Source organism: Pseudochaenichthys georgianus, chromosome 7, assembly GCF_902827115.2.
Source record: "Pseudochaenichthys georgianus chromosome 7, fPseGeo1.2, whole genome shotgun sequence".
In the NCBI taxonomy this organism is placed as follows: Eukaryota; Metazoa; Chordata; class Actinopteri; order Perciformes; family Channichthyidae; genus Pseudochaenichthys; species Pseudochaenichthys georgianus.
Window position 1 is genome coordinate 31,906,853 of NC_047509.1, and position 20,741 is coordinate 31,927,593.

Below are 20,741 nucleotides of genomic sequence, written 5' to 3' on the forward strand. Positions count from 1 at the left end.
TTTATAATAACAACAACAAGATCTCACTTCCTGTTACTGTTAAGAAACGGGATAAAATAAGTTATCGTTGAATTATGGAACATTTCACTCACCTTATTTGATTGGGATGGAGCCATATACCTTCTGGGGAAGATATCACAAAACCTTTTCAAATAGAACCAAGCATGACTGGATTCCACTGTCGGGAGAGAGAAGATTTATATCTCAACCCCATAGCAGTCAAATAAATATCTCTTGGAATCGATGGCAAAACCAATGAATATGAACTTTTTAGATAAACATCCTTGCATACCTTGTTGACTGTTACAAGTTTAGAACATGGCTAATATACAGCTGGTAGGTTTTTATAAAAAGAGGCAAACCTACTGTGTCCTTTAGTCATGTCAAGGCTGTATCGAATGAACCGTTTTCATTTGTATTCGAGTGAGGAGTGGGGTCAGGACCCCTTGTTTGTCTGCTGTAATGCAATATGGTGACCAGCTCGTGTCCTGCCGCTGGGGGGGACACAGGACATGCGCTCCCAACGCCACGGAGCATTTTCAGTCAACAGCGGGATGTCTCACCCGTGGCCTGACCTTAACAAGGTTTACCCACAGTAAGCAGACAGCACAGCGCACACCAATACCAGCTTCCGCGGGAGGGGAGGGAAAAAAACCACACATCATTGATTCCAGGAACATGATGTCCTTCCCTGGGGTTGTTTTCTTGAGTTTCTGTTGCACACTCCTCCTGCGGCCCCTCGGGCTGCGTGAACTATTCTCAACCTTTGTCTCCGAGACGTTCAGAGAAGTGTTGCCTCAAACTAAACCAAAGCTCTTCCTGTGATTGTACCTAATTGTGTTCTCATCTCTCTTTCTCTCCCTCTTACATCTCCATGGCAGCGTGTAACTGCGACGCCGCAGGCTCGGTTCGGGACGACTGTGAGCAGATGTCGGGCCTCTGTTCCTGCAAGACGGGAGTGAAGGGCATGAAGTGCAACCTGTGTCAAGACGGAAGCACCAACGGCTGCGACAAAGGTAGAGCACCGACCTGTGGCGGTGTTTCTCTTCCGTCACAACCTCCCTACATCCTTTCAAAGTGCTCGTCTGATCTCGGAGCAGCCAGTGTTCTCTCTCTGTGATGTTCACATCCATCTGTTTTACTGGCACGGGCAGGAAGCGGCTGCAGGGCAGTATATCGATAGTGATTTGGAAAATAGTGGAGTGTACAAATGACATGGACCCATTGATATTTTCTCCACACACTCCATTTTGGACGATTTGCAATGTGTACGCTCTGACTATTATGCACTTCGATTAATAATAAAAACAGCCCCGGTGATTGCACAAGCTAATAAAAAGCCGGTTGCAGGGAAATGTTAGTTCCTGCTGCGGGGGTCTGCAGCTGCTTGATTAAGATGCACCATCAGATATCGATTGGAAGTCAAACGCTTAATGAAGCCAGCAGTCGGCACAGTGGTGGGGAACTCTGCCACACGCCCCGCCAGATGAAAAGATGAAGTAGCACATGAAAGCCGGTGCTAAGGGATGGGGGGTGCTCTAAGCCTGTGTGATGTAGCAACAATGCAAAGACCCCACACTCGCCAACCCGGCAGGTAGATGCTGGGCTCCCCGGCTGCAGACCCTGCTGCGGCGGCTTCAAACGCTTCCTTTGGAGAGCTTCAGGAGAGATCTGTGGGGGAAAATATATATATAAATATCCCCGAGTGCACTCCTTTTCATAACTCTTTTTTAACCAGAGTTAAGCAGTTTGGGCGAAATGCTATTAAAACATGAATCATTCAGTGTTGCATACAGGTACAATAACTAGACCATGTTATGATTACATTACCGCTGCACTACTGTGGGCGTAAAAAATAGGTCACTGTGTCACTTAGACACATAGTCAGAGTAATAAAACACCTTCTCGCATATTTAAATCAACAAGAGAGAGGGGGAGGTCAAATATGTCAAATTAGTAAAAATCGTTTTTCTTTGTTGGATATAACTGAAAAGATATATTAAAAAAACATGTTTATATTTTCTCTAATAGTTCCCCCCTGTCGTGTTTTATTTCTGCATTCGTTTTTTAATTGCACTGCTGTCTACTGTGTTAATTTTTCTGCATAGTTAACTTTTTCTTCTCTTTCTTTGTCAAAGTTAGTTTTTAGTTTAGAGGCAAATACAACAGGATGTTCTAAAAGCCTGCCAATGCTTGTTCTTTCCTTTCAAATTCCTTTTTCCAATTTGATGCAAAAAACAATAATATTACTACTAACACTAAAAATTATTGAACGATTTATGTCACTTTGCAGAGTTAGGAGTCAAAAGTGATGTAAGCTTTAAAACAACATCTGTAGTATGAATACACTCTTTTTAACTGGCAGAACATTTGTTTGTTAGCAAAGATTATGTAAATGTCAAACATGTCTTTTAATGTAGCTCCACACCGGCCACAACAGGATCCATAATGCAGCTACTGTATGCTCCATTGCTATAAACTCTATGATATTGAGACTACGGCATGTTTTACAATACAAACGTATTTCTTCCACAGGTCCAGAGCCCCCCACCTCATGTGAGGAGTTAGTGTGCAGTTACGGAGCTACATGCATCGAGGTGAACGACCAGGCCCACTGCGAGTGTCCTTCCCCAGACTGCGACGAGAAAAGCAAAACAAAGGTGGGTCTCACGGTGCGATTTGCAACAGTTAGTTTGAGCGGCCTGCAAGGAGGTAACATGTGTTCCCATCTCCCCCTCTCTGTCTCTGTCTCTGTGGAGCAGGTGTGCGGCTCAGACGGGGTGACCTACGCCGACCAGTGCCAGCTGAGGACCATCGCCTGCAGGCAGGACAAGGACATCACAGTGCAGCACTCCGGACAGTGCACAGGTGAGCCCCCCCGGAGCCCCCTTGCATCATGGACGGCCGACCGCTGTCAGCAGATGATGAGCCGAGCTGTGGGCCACAAATCATCTTCCCCCTGCTGTTCCCCCGCCTGTCAGGAAGTCAGAGAAACACGTGTGCACATTTACCCAGAACTGTGTCGCCCATGATCCTGCAGCAAGAGCAATCGCACTGTTTGAATCCAAATATGTTGCTCCAAATGACACATTCGTGACTCGTGGATAAGATTCAAGAAAAGGAGGGAGATCATGTTGTTTGTAATACTGCTTTATCTCAAGCTCCTCAATTAGGATCGTCTTACAGCAACTATGTAGTTAGTCTATGCCCTTCTAGTAAGACGAATACAAGTTAGAATAAGAGAGAGAGATATTATGGCGCGTTTCCACTGCAGCGGGTAGCTCGCTTTAAGCGTGCCGAGCCGCGCGGGGCCCGTTTTTGGTTGCGTTTCCACTTGGCCTAGTTTTGGCCCGGGGCGACTTTTTCACCTTTTTTCTGGCCCGACTAAATGGTGGTTCTAGGGCCAGGAACAACCAGGCTGAGTCAGGCTGAGTATGCTAAACTAGAGAGAGAATCTCTGGCAAGGGGGCTACAACTACAACAAGATGAACATATTTGACCGTGATTTAATTGTAATACACGTTTCAAAATGATGCCGAAGTAACAACATACTGATACCGGTTAGTAAAAACCATGAATTAACGCTTTGACAAGTCTGCAGACAGACGGCAGGCGAAGAACCCTTTTTAAATGCGTGTTTTCTGAATGGAGCTTGGCTAAGCTAACGTTATATATGCTCCGACCGTCCACAGACTCCACACTCACAACAACGGCCTATACAGACATAAATAAACCAGTGACTGTATTCGCCATGACACAGACAGTGGTGGTTTGTACTTGTTTAACTTGTGTCTAGTTTCTGAACAGATATGAAGAGCTGTGAGCTCTGAGTGCTAAGAGCTAACGGCTGTGTTGTTTTTCTGGGGCTCTCATTGAAGATGACGTCACGGCTCCGCCTACACTGCGTTACTATAGTAACTACCCCAGTTCCTAAACTGTAATGGAAGCGGCGCATTAAAGTGAGCCGGGCCTAATAAGGCCTAACCAAACCGAGCGAGGCCTGCAGTGGAAACGCGCTATTAGTGTTTTAAACCAACAGCTTTGAAGTTCAATCTGCAACCCCACACAGCAGGAAAGACTTTCGTTTTGGAGTTATCAACGCTCTGTAGGGGTTTGGCCCTCCTGTTGGGGAACTGCGTCAATCTGCTTTACGTTGCCAGACAGGAAGCATTTGTACTGAGTGAAAATGGAGAGCTCTTCCTCGGGCCCAGATGCTGATGGACGTGTTTAGGGTTGGCAATGTGTAATAGGTGTTAGGACACGTGCCAAAGGCCAGGGTCTTCATGTACAGGGGAGTTGTTGCACCGACTGCATGCCTGTGTCACAACGGGGTCCTAAAGATGTCGTCAGTGAGCTCGGTGGGGGGGAGCAGGGCCAGCTGTGTGACTCGGCCAGGTGTTAAGAATGTCGGGGGTGGACATGTTCGACGGGTGCCGATCAGGTGACCAAACCCTGTCACCAGTTGTCTCCTTTGAGAAGTCTTTGTCAGACTCAAAGTAGGTCACAGGTTGTTGACATGCTCTGTGTTGATTTGCAGGTACACGGATAGAGATTCCAAATGGGCTCGGCGAGAGATCGACAGGGCTTTGATAAGTCCCTGAACATCTGGTACTTACACATTCAGTGCCGTGGGTTACCAGCCAAAAAGGAGCCAGAATCCAGTCACATTCCTCTGTTGCCTGGCAATGCAGACGTGGGCTTTGTGTGTAATCCCTCACCTAGCATTGCCTCGCAGCGGTCCCCTCCTCTGTGGAGCCCCTCAGGGGAGCAGCAGACAGGCGAGGGCTCGGGGCCCCCCCCCCGACGTCTCGGGATCTTTTAATTTCTTCCCCCGGATGCGGTCGCTCTGCGGGTAGCTGCTCCGCCGATGCTGTCGGCTCGGGGGTTAGATCTCGAGCTCATTTCACGTGTGGCTGGGTGCGAATTAGCATTTGCTCTGCCTCCACCCCTCACCATGGCTCGCCCCCCCCTCCTGCTGTTTACATGCAGTTTCTCCAGACGCGCGGCCCTAGCACTGTGGCATGCTAATGCTCACCGAGCTTGACAAGAGAGCAATGTCAATGGCCTCTATATAGTAAATGAGTTGAATGTTGTTCCTTTTTGCCTTTTACATCATTGATCTTTCACGACTTTGTATTATTCTACCACAGTGTGAGGATACTGCCGCGCAGTCGGCCGATAATGGAAAGGGAATACTGCAGAAGAAGCTTCTTAAAATATGTTTCTGCTGGTGACCGAGAGCTTGCAGCTAACTGTCACGCTACCCGGCCCTCTCTGAAGTCTCCGAGCTAAAAAGGCAGCGGGGCAGAGTACGGGGAGGAGTTTTTCTTTGCTGTGTTTCTCAGCAAAAGATGAAGCGGAATCTGAGAAAACACAGATAGAAAGAAATGCAAATAGCCACTGTAGCGAGCAACAGAGGGAGGGCATTTGGAGCGATGAGCACATTTTGGCGGCAGGGGAAAATGGCCACCTAGTTGGCGCCGACCCGCCTCTCCCATATGGTGTTATCACCTGTAGGTTTGGGGCAAATTGGCAACGAATGGCAGCATATGGCACGGGCAGCCCTCTGCCTGCGTGTCAGGGTCTGCTGCCTTCACCACGTCTCCTCCTGTTCCTGCCATTTTCTCTCATGGCACAATCCCACATTCTGTTACCGACTGTTTCCCTCACCACTGCTAGTTTTGTTAACCTTCTTTTTGTGTGATATAAAAATGTTTTCCTTAAGCCTAAGTCCCTTGGCTGTGCTCCCCCTCCTGTATTCACATTCCTCCACCTCCACACTGAGCGTGACTGACACCACAAACAGTCTTAATAGCCACCTTTCAACAATAACTACAGGGCTTAGACAAGCCGAGATGACAATGATGTTTCTCCTCTCCGCCCTGTGACATCATCGGCTCCACTGAGAGAAAAAGAAAAGGCAAACGGACTGTTAAACCTGATGAAGAGAAGCATCAGCTGAACACACACTGCTGCCAGTCCCTCTGTCCTCTTTCAGACGCGCCTTCTTCTTCCCCCTTATCCCATGTCACGGAACTCGCTGCTTGAGATATGCTCACACACCATAACACACTTCCCAGGGAGACAAGGCCGCCTAGCACCTGACAGACAGGTGTAGCCAAGAGGAAGGCCAACGCATGCCACCATGCTCTGTGATAGCATCGCCGCTCTGTGCACTCCACTCCAAATCTCTCTCCGTACAAATATCCTGCGAGCTTTAAGCTGACACCCGGTGTCTCCTGGGCTTTTTCTGCCGTCTCCGTAGGTATCACATTTCACACCCCGGTGAATAATTGCCGATAAAATAACCGATTATAGAAGTGTAATTAAATCCTACACATAATGTTAGGCGAATCCTAATGAGGTGCAAATCTGCGGCATATAGGTTCTATATTAATGTTCCGTTCATTTCACCCACACATCTTTACTCGTGGGACGTGTAGAAGTAAAAGGAAGAACGACAGTATTGTCACGCCTGCTTGCCTCGGCTAAATCTGAAGTGCTCACGTCCGTAGCCAACTCACTCCCCCCCCATCCTTTCAGGAGTTTCGGTCCTATTTATCGTTCTTTTGTCACATGCAGTTTGTCCTTTTGCACCAGAGTCTTTTTCTGCATTGGTAATGATGGTCTCTCTGCAGAGAGCCTCTTTCCCTCATTTGGAATGACTTCTTCTTTTCCCCCTGTGTGTGTTTGGGTGCGTCTGTTGACAGCAGTGTGTTTGTGGTGGCGTTGACGGATGCGCATGCGAGCAGCAGTGTGTCGTCTTTGAAGCCCGAGTTAAAGCTTTTTTTGCCCCATTTCTATCAATCATTCATCACCGGAGGCACTGGCTTTTGGTGATTAAAGCTTTTGCTTCTGGAGGGCAGCATTTGAATATGGATATATAATTCATAGGCATTGGCTCACAACACGCCAACATGCATTCCATATGTGTGTACACAAGCTGCGCACTAGTGCTAATAACTCTGAATGTCATCTGTTGGCATATTCCATATTCATTCCGCTATATGCACTTCCATTACTTAAGGTTTGTCAGATTGTCCTGACATTTCATCCATTGCAGGGTTTTTAATCAGAGGTTGCTTTTACAAACGGGTGTCTGCATATGTGTGGAGGTTTTTTTAATTTCATTTTTTTGTTGAGCATAAGTGGCTAGAAGACTTAAAGGTGGGGTAGGTCATTCACTTCAGAAACACTTTTTTGTTATATTCCATGGAATGCTCTTAACATCCCGGTAGCAATGAATATATTAAATGCTTTGACAATGAGTACATTAAAAATGTAATCAGTGGAAGCCGTAGTACTGTAAAAAGCACGACCAATCATCTGAGCCGGCCCGGCTAAAGTAACTGGATGGCCTACCTGCCTGTCAGCCTTCCATCTGTGCACAGACTTATCTCGTGCCCTCATTGGTCATGTGCGCGTTCGTGTGTGTTGGAGGAGGGGCTCTGTAAGGCAGAGGCAGATTTTTTTCGGCTGCGTACTTTCAAATTCTAGCGCACTCGTGCTGGTTTCTCCATTCTTACCTACCCTACCTTTAAACGGACATTCAGTAAAAGCTGAGGTAAGAAATTATTGTCAACACTAGGTTGTAATAATAGACTAAAGGAATACTTGAACTCCAATTTCTAAGTTTCCTTGAATTCTTAAAGAAATGTTTGTTTTTCACGAATGCCTGGTTGAACGAGGAATCTGAAATGAAGAATAACTTACTATTCAAAGAAGCCATATTATGTTTTTGGGGGATTCCCTTTCCTGTAGTGTTATACAGCTTTTTGTGCATTTAAATGGTCTGCAAAGTTCCCTCCCTGCCTGAAACGCCTCCATTTGACTCCTTTGTTTACTTCAGTAACATAGTGACATCACTATCTGAGGCTTGTGCTTCTAATGGCCAGCGCTCCAACACATTCAGCGTGACAGACTGAGGGGCAGGACATCTCTAAGCGGTTGATCAAGAACATTGGTGGTGCGAAGTCCATAGGGACTTGGCTTGGCAACTGGAAGGTCACCAGTTCAAGTCCCGGCAAGACCAAGTGCTACAGAGGTGTCCCTGAGCAAGGCACCGTTCCCTACACTGCTCCCCGGGCGCCGTACATAATAATGGCAGCACACTGCTCCTAACACTAGGATGGGTCAAATGCAGAGAAACCGTTTCGTTACTAGTACCTGTACTACGTAATGATAATAAACGTGGTTTCAGACAGAGGGTGAAAAGAGGTGCTGCAGCACAGGCAGTATGAGATAAATAAGGAACTTTTTGAACATTAAAGTATTTAAACATGTCACAGTAGAGACACAAAATCCAAATCTGAACCTGAAAATGAGCATAATGGGGACAACTTTTCCGGGCTAGCTTTAAGCGCATGAGCTCATACTGCACAAGTTGGGTGAACTTTTTTTAACAAATGCTTTGATAAAACAGCCCCATTTACTTAAATGCAGTAAACTCAGTTGGATTGTTGTACAGGGTGTAGGCATGTAAGACAAAAAAGATTTTGTTCAAGAAGTCAAGGTAATGGTGTAAGAAATGTATATACAAATGATCATTTTGGGGGTTAAGTATTTCTTTAAGTGGGTTTAATATTGGCTAATGATTGTTGATTTGTACTACTGGTGTGACTATTGAAGTTGTAATGGAGTTAGTTAGGTGAAGCAAAATCAAACATTTTTCATCTTTGCTCAGTCATTCATCCATTCCTTGCTTCCTCCCCTTCCCTCCACCAGAAACCATCTCTGAGCCGGCAGACCGACCCACCCCCAACCCCCTCGCCACCACCCCCAGCTCAAGCTCTGTTGCCACCATCACCACCCCCACCTCCTTCCACCCTAACATGGTGTGGGCCATCCCGCTTCCGAGGACGGAAGAGCCATCGACCACTGAGTGGCCCCCTGCCACCACCATCTCTTCCACCCTCATCAACAACAGAGCAAAACAACACCACATCAGCCACACCCAGCCGCCGCAGTCCACCACCACCTCCACCCCCCGCAGCAGACCGGCCCCCCCCGCCGCCGCCATCTCCTTCGACGGCTCAGGCAGTGGGGAGCCCAGCGGCGATGACCAGACGGAAGAGGAAGAGGAACAGGAACAGGAAGATGAAGCGGGTAGCGGCGTTCCAACGGAGGCCAGTGGCGCAGAGGAGCCTGTCGGTAAATCACTGCTCTTTCACTTCATTACCCATAATGCTTTGAGGGCTGTGTGGGAGGGGCTTTTATTTTCCAATAATGGGTTGTACCAACTCTTTTCTTAGCTTACATCATTACACATTCATGCCATCATCTGTTAATTGAAAGCCACAGGCTTGTGTAGTTCTCTGGAAATGTCAAAGCCAGGCAGGCAGGGAAGATGCATCTTTGTAAACAGACACCGTTTGTGTCATTTCCACTCGCAGAAGATGTATATCTCAATTTCAGAAAGGAATGCATTTGCATGGTTTTGCTGTCGCTACATCACCCATGCTCCATTCCGCCAGCGCATCACTCTCAACAGTTAGCAAAACAAAACGCAGCCTCTGGAAAATACACTGTAGCAGGCCAGATTAAACTGTTGGTCCGCATCTGGGGACGCTGGAGCCTGACTTGACAGGCTGATGCGACTGTGAGGTTGAGGTGTGTGTGGAGGTCACATGACAATTCTCAAATCTTTCTCGACATGCACTCCTGACTGTAACAGCACGCTGCCGTTTCTAGACCTCTGCTTGAACAACAAGGGATGGCTTCTTCTTTTTTTATTCGGTTGTTGTTTTCCATCCATCCATCCAGCTCGGCTGACAGCTTGCAGTAACAGGATATGATTGATGGGCAGCGTGGCCCCCAATGTGCTCTTCCTCAGCTCAGCCTCTCCTCCTCCTCGGCGACTCAGAGATTTATTCTGTTGTCAGAAGCTGACCGGTGGCGCGAGAGGCGTGCGTGCGTGTGTGCGTGTGTGTGTGTGTGTGTGTGTGTGTGTGTGTGTGTGTGTGTGTGTGTGTGTGTGTGTGTGTGTGTGTGTGTGTGTGTGTGTGTGTGTGTGTGTGTGTGTGTGTGTGTGTGTGTGTGTGTGTGTGTGTGTGTGTGTGTGTGTGTGTGTGTGTGTGTGTGTGTGTGTGTGTGTGTGCACACTAGCATTTTTTTTTCATATTGTACGTGCTGAAGTGCTAGCGCGCACATCAAAGTGTGAGCAGATCAGGAGATTGTACAGCGTAGATTTAAACATGGATATTCAAATGTACACGTGAATGTTTCTTTACGGTGGTTAGTTGTTAAAATTGTAGTTTGGGTGTTTAACTTATCTCCCTCTTCTCATGTCACTGAGTTTTTCAAACGCGGAGTGCACATATCACTATCTGCGCTCTGTTGAAATCTGCTCTTGTGTGTGCGGTTGGGGGGGGTGTAAGTGTGTGTGTGTTTAAATGTGTGTGTGTGTGTCTCAGTGCTCCCACTGCAGTGTGTCCCGTGGTTGTTGTGCTCTACCCTCTGTCCCCCCTACCAACACTCTCCTCTTCATCGGTAAATCTGCAGGCCACACGCCAACAGATGCCCTATAAACCCTGCAACCCCTCTCCTCCTCGCCTCCTTTTGACCGCGAGTCCTTGAGCGGCACGTCCCTCGCCTCTGACGTCTTTAGGACTTGTTTAGCCCCTAGCTGTTTGCCTCCACAATTATTTCTAATCTCTGTGCGGCCATAAACTGCGCCACTTGGACCACGACGGCTGCTCCACCAGCAGCATCATTAGAGAGGACTGATCTTCGCTGCTGATACACACTCTCATTCTTCACAGGGACAAAGCCTAGCCACTTTTATGTCTTTTATGTCCCAAGATATATGGGGACTGTAACACAAACGCATGCTTTTTTTTGTTGCTCTCCTGGGAAGCCTTGAAGTTAACTGTACACCAATCAGCAGTGAGCAATAATCACATCCCCATATCATTTAACTTTCTCTGTGTGTGACATGACTGGCAACAGTGCCCATTACGTGCTCTCTGCCCGAGTTCCAGGTGTAAAATCAATGTTCATGAATAATGCCATATAATCACTCCTGACAGATGCCTCTATTAGTCCAATCACAGGTCAGCGGACTGAAAGCTTGCAATCAGCTGCAGAAGCTAAAGCAAATTCTGAATAAAACAAAAGATTGTAGGTTTTAACCTTAGATACACTTTACTCCAGCTGTGCCGGAAAAGTCTCTCTCCCATGAAGTTTCTGAGATAAGCTGGCTGGAATATATGAATGTTCTACAGTTTCATGAATTATTTTAAGCCCCCGTGTATCACCCCCCCCCCCCCCCCCCCCCCCCCAGGTCCCACGTTGGCGAGCACCACTGTACCCACAGCTGAGGACCGGTCCTCCTGCGACAACACAGAGTTTGGATGCTGCCCCGACGGAAAGACACCCTCCACTACTCCAGAGGGCGCCAACTGCCCCTGTAAGTCAGAACGACCCTTTCTTTACCCTGTCATTACCTGGCTATCACGCTGGTTTTCCTTCTCTATTTTCTGGTTTCCTGTCAGTCGCTGCTATACTATGTGAGGGACTATGTCTCGATTCTGGGGGTCAGCAGCAGGGCCGTTTCTTCCTATAGGCGGACTATGCGGGGGCATAGGGCCCCCGCGGCCACTAGGGGGCCCCCAAGCTGAAAGTTTTTATTTTTTTTTATTCATCCGAAAAACTAAAAAAGTTTAATTCATACACACAAAGATGAACACAAATAGTAGAAGCGGGAGGGCTGAAGCATTGCTTGTGGAAAGTAGCCCTCCCGTGCATCATCCTAATACAGCGGCATTATTGAGTCAAAAACATATAGAAATGAAGCAGTACAAAGAAATAAAGAGAAATTAAATAAAAGTTAGGGCAGGAAAACAATAAATCCATATATATATATACGAAAACTAGATGTAGGGTCATTTCCTGCACATGTCAATAGCAGTTTCAACTATCTTTTTTTGAAAATTAAAATACTATATATACATAGGTACACATGTACTTGGCAAATGAATAATAATAATAATAATAATAATATAAACATTGTGAACACTTTTTTACATTCATATGTTCACGTTGTGGTTTGGAACTGCTTTTGAATGTTATTAGGCATTCTCTTATGGAAAATGTTGTGCATAATCAGTACTGTTTTAAGCTGTACTATCTCAACACATTTTAATAGATTGAGTTTTTTAAATATGGGAGTTGTGTGTTCATATTTACCAACACCACAGACTATTCGTAATACTTTTTTTTGGGATGTTATTATTTTTTGTAGATTTGTTGAGTACGTGTTTCCCCATATTTCGGAGCATTAGTAAAGGTAAGGGAGAAATAGACTGTTATAAAGACTATCTTTTCTTCAATAATGTTCTTAGTATGATACAAAATACCTATTGTTTTTGACAGTTTAGTCTGTACATAATTTATATGGTGCTTCCAATTGAGTTTTTCATCAACAAGCAGTCCTAAAAATGTACATGCACCAACTTTTTCTATCTCTGTATTGCAAATCCGTATAATGCAGTCATTTCTACTTTCAGACTTTGTATTGAATAACATGTAATTTGTTTTGGCCACATTAAGGGATAATTTATTAACTGCAAACCAGTTACATAGTATTTTTAATTCTGCATTCACAATTTTAACAAGATCGCCAAGATTATGATGGGAGCAGATAATTCAAAGTTCAGGTTCAGCCTCAATATATTTGGGGAGAATTAAAATCTTTATTTGTAAACAGCCAAGCCCCCTCCTGTGTTCGCAGTGGTGTTTTTATATGTACAAAAGTGGTGGGGCACAAAAAACGTAGATGTCTATATATAAGCTTCTGCAGTGAGGTTCATGGCTGGTGAGGCACTGGCTCTGACTCTTCAGGTTTACAAATATTATATTTTGACCTAAATCAAAATATAATATTATTTTCAAAAGCTTTTTTTGTCTGATGCTTCGATTAATTTTAAACAGACAGTTCAACAAAAGGATACCCAAAAAATGAAATGTTATCATTTAAATATTGAATTGTTCTCTCTTAGTAAGTTCCCATTTTCAATAAAATTGCGGTCTTACCTTGACTTGAAGATGAAGTCCATTTGCCTATCCTTCTGGACAAAAATCTCTATTACTTTTTTGTAAAAGTCCTCCTTATCTTCTTGTAGTTTCAAAAGTCTATCATAAATCTAATCGATAGATTTATGATTAGAAAATTATAAAAGTAGGGTAGACATGTGGATATTATCCGGCTGAACAAAACGTGCATTTATCTAACAGGTACGTTTCCCACAGATCTTATTTTGAGCTATTTTCTAAAATCCCATGGAGAAATCTCATTGCTTTTTTGTGGAGGGAAGCCATGCGCAGCTTACTTCCTGGTTTTAGGACGCGTCTCTCTCCTCCTCTTCACATACCACACTTTTCGCGGCACACGTACTTACAGCCAATCAGCTCTGAATTATGTGAGATGACGTATGGTGGAGATGGCAGCTATATGCCCCTATGGTCATTATTTTTTTGCCACACACATTAAATAGGACAATACTCTGAGCATGCACAGTGTAGTTTTTATAGTCACCGTTCACTTAGACAGTGAGAGGGAGTGGCATGATCGGGTTTTGTCCCACATGGCTCTAAACAGCTCAATAGGCACACACTGTAGACACTAATTAGAAGAACACAGACTAAAACAGCAATGTACAGACGAATCAGATGATTAACCATGATCTTAAAATATATTTTATATATTTTGTTATTTATTTTTTGCATTTTTTTGACACTAGGTGGGGCTGTGGGGACATTTGCCTGTTTTCCTATTAAAGTGTAACAGATTGATGCATCTCCACAGATCATCTTAAAGGCTTCGGAATCCCCCCCATTGTAGTTAAAAAAACTAGGGCCCCCAAACAGCATCTTGCATAGGGCCCCCAAAAAGCTAGAAACGGCCCTGGTCAGCAGCAACTGCAATTAGCTACCATTACAGTTGAAATGATGTTAGCAAGTGTAAACTGTGTAGACTTTTCGTTCTTTTACTGGAGCTGGATGAGAAGAGCATTGCAAAGTTTATACTACAGTAGATGCTTAAAATGGAAGCCAATTTAGCCAACTTTGTATCTTTGCGAAATGGCTCGTTACCAACGGACTGTCGCTGGTGGGTTATCATGGATCTCTGAGAAAGTCAAACATTGTTCACATATATATTCCACCAATATCAAAATGATACAAAGTGTATCTTTAATTGTGTAGCTGGAGCCTGGAGATGAATAGCCTAGAATTAAGCAAAAGCAATACAAAAAAGCTATCATTAGCTTAAAGGGAAGCATTCTGCACTTCATACGTATGGCTGAGCAATGTTGTGTTCTAGGAAATTAATTTCTATAAATTGGTGGGGGGTGGGCTATGTGTTTAAAGATGTTAAAATTGTTTTTCGGAAAAATTGAATAGAATCCCAGAATTTTCCTTTTGACTTTTTGTTTTATTATTCAATCAATGTTTTTTTATTTTTATTTTATTTTGTATTATTCAATGTTAAGATTCAACGAACTATCTGTTTTTTCACTGCACAGAACTACGTCTCTTACTCATCTCTTCTCTTCTTCCTTATTTTTTGATTTATTGCCTTCATTTATTGAAGGATTGAGAATCAACCCAATATTTTATTCATATTTAATGTTTACTTCGGAATAGTGATGGTGTGCCATCTGCTTTTAACAACCAGTTGAACAGGTGCTATTTTGTTTTTCTGCAGCGATGCGTTCATGAATCACCACCCTCGTATGTAAATGATCATATTGGCAGGTGGCAGGACATTTAAAAAAATACACAAACAGTGGATGTGTTACCTCAGTAATCCATGGTTGGGAATTTGATGACACTTGGCGGTCCAATGCTGATATAAGTCGTGCCAGGCCTAATTCCCTATGAGGTTTATTTTCTCTTTACTTTGGGTAATAAATAACCACCAGTGTTGTTATTCATACTTACTATCTTCCTTCACCCTTATTCTATTTATTTTAATCTCCCACCTGTCCTTTATTCACCCACCTCACACACATTATTTTCTCTATCAGTCTGTATCTCCCTCTTGAGCTATATCTCACTCTTTTCTCTCCCTCAGCTCAGTCAATCTCAATCCAGTCTTGCATCACTTATTTTCTCTGTGGAGTTAGAAGAGTGTCGGGAGACTACCGAGGGCCGACTGTTGTACCAATCAGTGCCTTCTGCCAGACTTGCTTCATAAAGATAAAGGGCTTCTTTCTCCCCCTTTGCTACTCCATCTCTCCTTCCCTCCATCCCTCAGTAGAAATCTGCGCTCTATTTGTCCCTGCGGTGTTACTCTGACTGATTGTGAAAGAAGGGATTCTCTCTGGCTCTGGCTACGGGTCATGACTTTAAAGGGCCGGGGCCACAAATGAGTTGTATTTCTGGCGTGCTGAAAGTCCCATGGCCTTCTAATAAAACAGCTAAGTTCAGTGGCTATAACATGAACCACAGATATAAGGCCACCTTTAACTTTTGTACACAGAAAGACGACAAACAGACGTGAAACATGTGATCTGTCGAGGTAGGATTTGATGACATTTTGGCCCAAAATCCATACGATAGAAGCATTTCATAGGTTTAAGCTGTAGAACAAGTAACAAATCCGCTAAGGCCTGTAAATATTTATCTCAGCCAAAGATGACGGCGCGGCAGCAATCAATACTTCATTCAGCTCAAGTGTTGCCAATAAAAGCAGGCAGCAGGATTTGCTGATCGATACGCCGGATCCGTTCTTTCTCTCTAGAGGAGGGCTCGGCCGATCGTCCGCTCATTAGCAGTGAAATGACACGTCCCTAATGCGAGAATATCCGTCTCATTGTACCTTCCAATATATTGATGCGTGCATGGCTCATTTTCTGCTGTTCTAATCTTCACATTTATTGAGACGTCAGAGGGTGAAGTGGCTCAAGGTTGACTTTAGTCCACTCTCTTAGATATCTATGAAATCGTATTCAGTTTTTACAGCTTTTGAGTAGAGGTAAGACCATGGCCGTTCTTCAATTAGAGAATGTATTTTAGCATTTACCTGCCATATAATTTAACCATGGGGATTGTATTGTATCTATCTCTCTGGAGAAGACATCTTCCTCTGAGAATTATTGGGTGAAAAATGTGGTTCCTTTGCTTACTGTGTTTAACGCAGGATGCTCCATCTGTAACTTTCAAACAAGGCGGCACCGTTAATACAACATCAGAGATAAAGACCGGCATGCTCATATGGATGTTAATGGCACACTAAGCTCCCACTACTGTAAACTCTTCCATATGCCGGGGAAAGTCTGACAAATCCATTACATTTTACAGTTCACTAGGATCTGATAGTGAAACAGCTCCGTCCCTTTGTATCACTCTCTTTCTTCCCCTCGTTATGTTCGTCACGGCAGTGGGCCGGAAAATCACCCTCTCTGATGTTTGTCTTCTTCGCAGATTAAAAGTCAGATTTCTCTCGCCGTCTTTCTTTCTTTCTTATCGGCCAAACCTTGCCCATTTGCTTTTATTTTATGGCGCCCGTCACATCTGAATCGATGTGTGCTGCCCGTGAAAATGCTGTAAAGTCGAGGGTGGAGACGGCGGGTGTGTCACCAGTGTCTGCTGTCCTTTTCATGCAATTGTAACCAGGCCTGTGTCAGTCACCATTCTGGCGACATTAAGGAGACAATTACGGCTATCTCTCACGATAATCATACAAGTGCTCTTCCCGTTCTCCGCGCCGTCGCTCGAGCAGGAGCGGCCATGATTGATTTGGGCAATTTGTCCTGCTGATTAAGAGTGCCGTGGAAGCATGACATCAGCGCCTCACATGCTCCTCCTTTCTTCACCTCGCACTAATGCACAGATCCCCTCTGCTTTCAGCTTTTCTCCTCTGGCAGTCGTGTGAGAAAAAAACATATTGAGAGTTGATGAATGTTGGACAACATAAGCCCCCAAGGTCGCACAGGGAGGCTCTCTCTTTGCTGAAGGAAGCACTTTTGAGAGTGCCTGTGGGCTGTTTTTCCTCTTTAGAGTGTGTGTTTTGTTTCTTCCTTCATGTATTTGTGTGTCTGTCTAACTTGTTGTCTCCCTACCCAGCCCACCATGCCTCGGCCAGCTTTTGGGATGAGTCTCCATCTGGTAAAACTGGCCCATTTTTCTTCCCTTTGCCCTAGTTTCTGTATTCTTTCCTTCCTTCTTTCATACCTCACAGTCCACCTCACAGTCCACCACCACCACCCCTACGCCCCAAACTCTGAACCCCCACGCAATCGGCAACAAACTCACTAACCTCCTCTTGTCAAACACACACAATCACACGATCCATCACTAACCCGGAAACCGGCACGAGCACGGTGTGAAGGCAGCGGGGTAGGAGTGATGAGTGATAAGAGAAGGTGAGCTAGCGATTTTCATCTGATTTCTTGCCATGTCTCCTTCCAGCCACCATGAGGTTCAGCGGCTTCCTGCACTTGGACCAGGTGGAGGGCCAGGAGATATTCTACACCCCTGAGATGGAGGACCCCAAGTCGGAGCTGTTTGGAGAGACAGCCCGCAGCATAGAGAGCGCAGTAAGTACTGTTGGGAATATAGTTCAGTATCAATAGCTCATGGATGAATTTGCTTAAGACCTTTTCATGTTACCATGTACGTATTAGTATTACATTAATACACCAAATCATGGTGGTTCAATCATTATTTTTCATAAACAAAAAAAATATAAATTTCTCACACACACTTCTGAATAATTAAGAATATATAGAGAATTAGCGTTCTGCTTTTAATTTCAAGTACAGCATTAAAGCCTCAAGGGCTGTGTTAGCACAGGCACTAAATGAGCCTTCCAGAAACCCTTCAAATGTAATAAGTGTAACTATAAAAAAAACTGGGAAAAACAGACATGTGCAAAGACTCTTTTGTGAATAGCTTGCCAAACACTTCACAGAAGCAGGAAGCAGCCTCTCATGTGAGATTAATTAAGATAAGTCCTTATTCTGGATATGAGTGAGATAAGATTGGATGGTCAAGATGCCATTTTCTGTTAAGCAGTCAAAGCAGAAGCTTGTGCTATAATCGCAGTTTGGCCCTGGCGCACATATCTCTACTGTCCGTGTCTTTTTCTCAGACCTTTGAACAAATGTCTCTGTTGTCAAGCCAGAGCCTCGCTCCGCCGATGAAATGGAAATGTGTGTGTGTGTGTGTGTACACTATACACATCCAGCAGCTGTTGAAGCGGTGTCACTGGACCCCACTGGGACCTAATCTACTACCTCACAGCCATTTGTGTGCGTGTCTGCACTCGTTACACTCCAAGCCTGTGTCTTTCTGAAGCCTGGTGCGCCACTTGATAGCAACCACCCGCCTCTTCATCTTCTAACACTGGAGCACACGCAGATATACAGCACACTAAAGAATTCCAGCTGGTGATGTTTGAGGGAAAGAGAAGGGGAGAAAAGAAGATCGGGAGGTTTTATAGGTCAATGTTGGTCCATCCTTTCCATCCCTTCGGAGGATTGCACACAGCTACCCACAAATAATAGAGATTCAGTGCCTGAAGGAGTCATCTGAGCATTTAAGCCAACTGACTTGAAGGAAAGGCAGCTTTTTGGTAGTGGCGCTAATCTGGCCAGTCTGAAAATGTCATGATATCTTGAGCGATATGTAATGAAGCATACACGTTACAACACATCACGAGTCTCACAACAACAACAACGAGTCTCCATTGAAACCTAGCTAATCCTTGTGGCCTCTTGTTCCAAAAATGGGTGAATATTAGGCATCATTTTCGTTCGATCTTACCCTGACTCTGTCACTGTGCCATTTTACAATATTTTACATCCTGTATGCATATTCAAACTAGATGAAGTTACACACAGTCATTCATTCAGAAGCAAATCCAATCAGGAGCACATGTCAGGGTTGCACGACGTATGTCTTGGCTCCTCCCGGAAACTTGTCTCTATAATTAATGCCACGGCTCCAGCTAAATGTCAATTTGTGCACCCGCACCTCAATTTGAGAGCAGCCTTTCCTGTTCGGAGAGTACAGTCTTCTGGAATTGGACTCGCTGCTATGATAGCGTAGAGCCCATTACCGGCCTCATTTATCATCTCTTCTAACTGTCCCTTCTCTCCTCGCTCTGTTTGACTCTCTCTCTTCTCTCAGCTCAATGAGTTGTTCAGGAAGTCGGAGGTGCACAAAGACTTCATGAGTGTTCGTGTCAGGAATTTGGCTCCAAGCAACTCCATCTTGGCCTTTGTGGAGGCCCACTTCAAACCAGGTGAGAGATGGCAGAAGATTCTGGAAAAAACGAAAAAATAATAAGTACAGTAGCCAATAGAGAGAAGTTGGACTCCGTTATGGTTTGTTCACCTTTGTCTTTTAGCGAGCAAGATATCATTACCAAAAAAAAGACTGACTTCATTTAAATGAAATTGGGATACAAGTCAGGCCACTGACTAAAGAAGACCTAATTACTTTTTTATGCAGAGTAAGCCACCATATCACTTTTTGAAGCACTTTATATTTCCACTTGTAACTCTTGGACTGTAAAGCTATGTTCTCCCCTGGGTTCCAACACTCTATTAGTCACTTGTTATGACTAGTATTCCAGTAACCTGCTCCCTCCATTGTTGAAATGTAACTGCATGTGGCCACTTCTGTACAGTAACAACACACATTTGCATCACCATGACTCCAAATGAACCTTGTCCTGTACACTTTACACTTTGCAGGTTAAGGACTCTTCTATTGTTAAAATAACAAATGGAGAGGAATGTGTATCCTTGGCAGAGATGTGCACTCTCCAAATGCTTTCTACTTATTCTTTATTTGACTCGTAATATTAAACTGTGTTTGTCCTTATGAATACATATTTTAAATGTTGTTCTCAATGCCAAAACTAAAATCATAACAAGGTTTCTACTTACAGTAGATGTTCACATTGTTATTCATAGAGAGCCAGGCAAAGTTCCCAAAAAGGTGTAATTGAAGGCTTGGTCAGCACCTCCATTTGTCAACAATGGAAAAAGAATACTTTTCAATTGATTGGCAGGTGTCCTAATACAGTGACAAGCACTAGACAACTCAAGATGTTCTCCGTTAACGTTTGTTTACATCACTAATTCTGAAATCATAGGCATATATTTTTAATAAGGAGAAATTCCTTCTGTAACAAAGTGCTGAATTGCCATTATTAAGACTCATACATAACATATGTGAATTCAATTCTTAATTATACGGTTGACGCCACAACTGGGCCTTTAAGCTCCTTTGCACCTTACAAACTCCACCCTCCCCCCATTTTGAGAGTGCAGTTTAGTGTCCTTCACACCCTTCATACGGCGCAGTGTTAAGCGGCTCTCCTCCATGGCCTGTAAAGCGAACATCTGCAGTTATGAGAGCGATTAATCTGGAAAAAAGCCGGACAAGCGGCAGGTGGAGGACAAGTGGCCCCCGGAGACCCTCCAGCTGTCATACACGGGGCCTTCTGATATATCCATCGTTCCCCCTAAAGAAGCCCGAGTCCTGTATTGCTTCCAAGTGCTCCTCCGAGGCCGTGTCCTGAGTGTCTGTACCTCTTTGTTTATGATAGATACCAGATTCACGGTGGAAGACATTGAAGGAGCCCTGCTCAAACAGCTGAAGGCCTCCAAAGACACCAGCATCGCTGTGAAGAAGCCAGAGGACGAGAATATCCGCTTCACCAATTATGGTAATACACAATACAGTGTGCGGGGATTAATAAAATGAAAAGGGGTTTTAAGTTATTC

At 44.5% G+C, this 20,741-nt stretch overlaps 1 protein-coding gene across 1 annotated transcript in view; it reads left to right on the plus strand.

Annotated features, from left to right (window-relative positions):
* Nucleotides 1-20,741, plus strand: part of agrn (agrin) — a 295,804-nt gene that overhangs the window by 219,844 nt on the left and 55,219 nt on the right. The window contains exons 15-22 of the mRNA XM_071203838.1: nucleotides 882-1,016; nucleotides 2,536-2,660; nucleotides 2,763-2,868; nucleotides 8,725-9,150; nucleotides 11,282-11,407; nucleotides 17,413-17,540; nucleotides 19,135-19,249; nucleotides 20,564-20,683. Coding sequence (XP_071059939.1) covers nucleotides 882-1,016; nucleotides 2,536-2,660; nucleotides 2,763-2,868; nucleotides 8,725-9,150; nucleotides 11,282-11,407; nucleotides 17,413-17,540; nucleotides 19,135-19,249; nucleotides 20,564-20,683 — 1,281 coding nt within the window. The remainder of the gene's footprint in view (nucleotides 1-881; nucleotides 1,017-2,535; nucleotides 2,661-2,762; nucleotides 2,869-8,724; nucleotides 9,151-11,281; nucleotides 11,408-17,412; nucleotides 17,541-19,134; nucleotides 19,250-20,563; nucleotides 20,684-20,741) is intronic.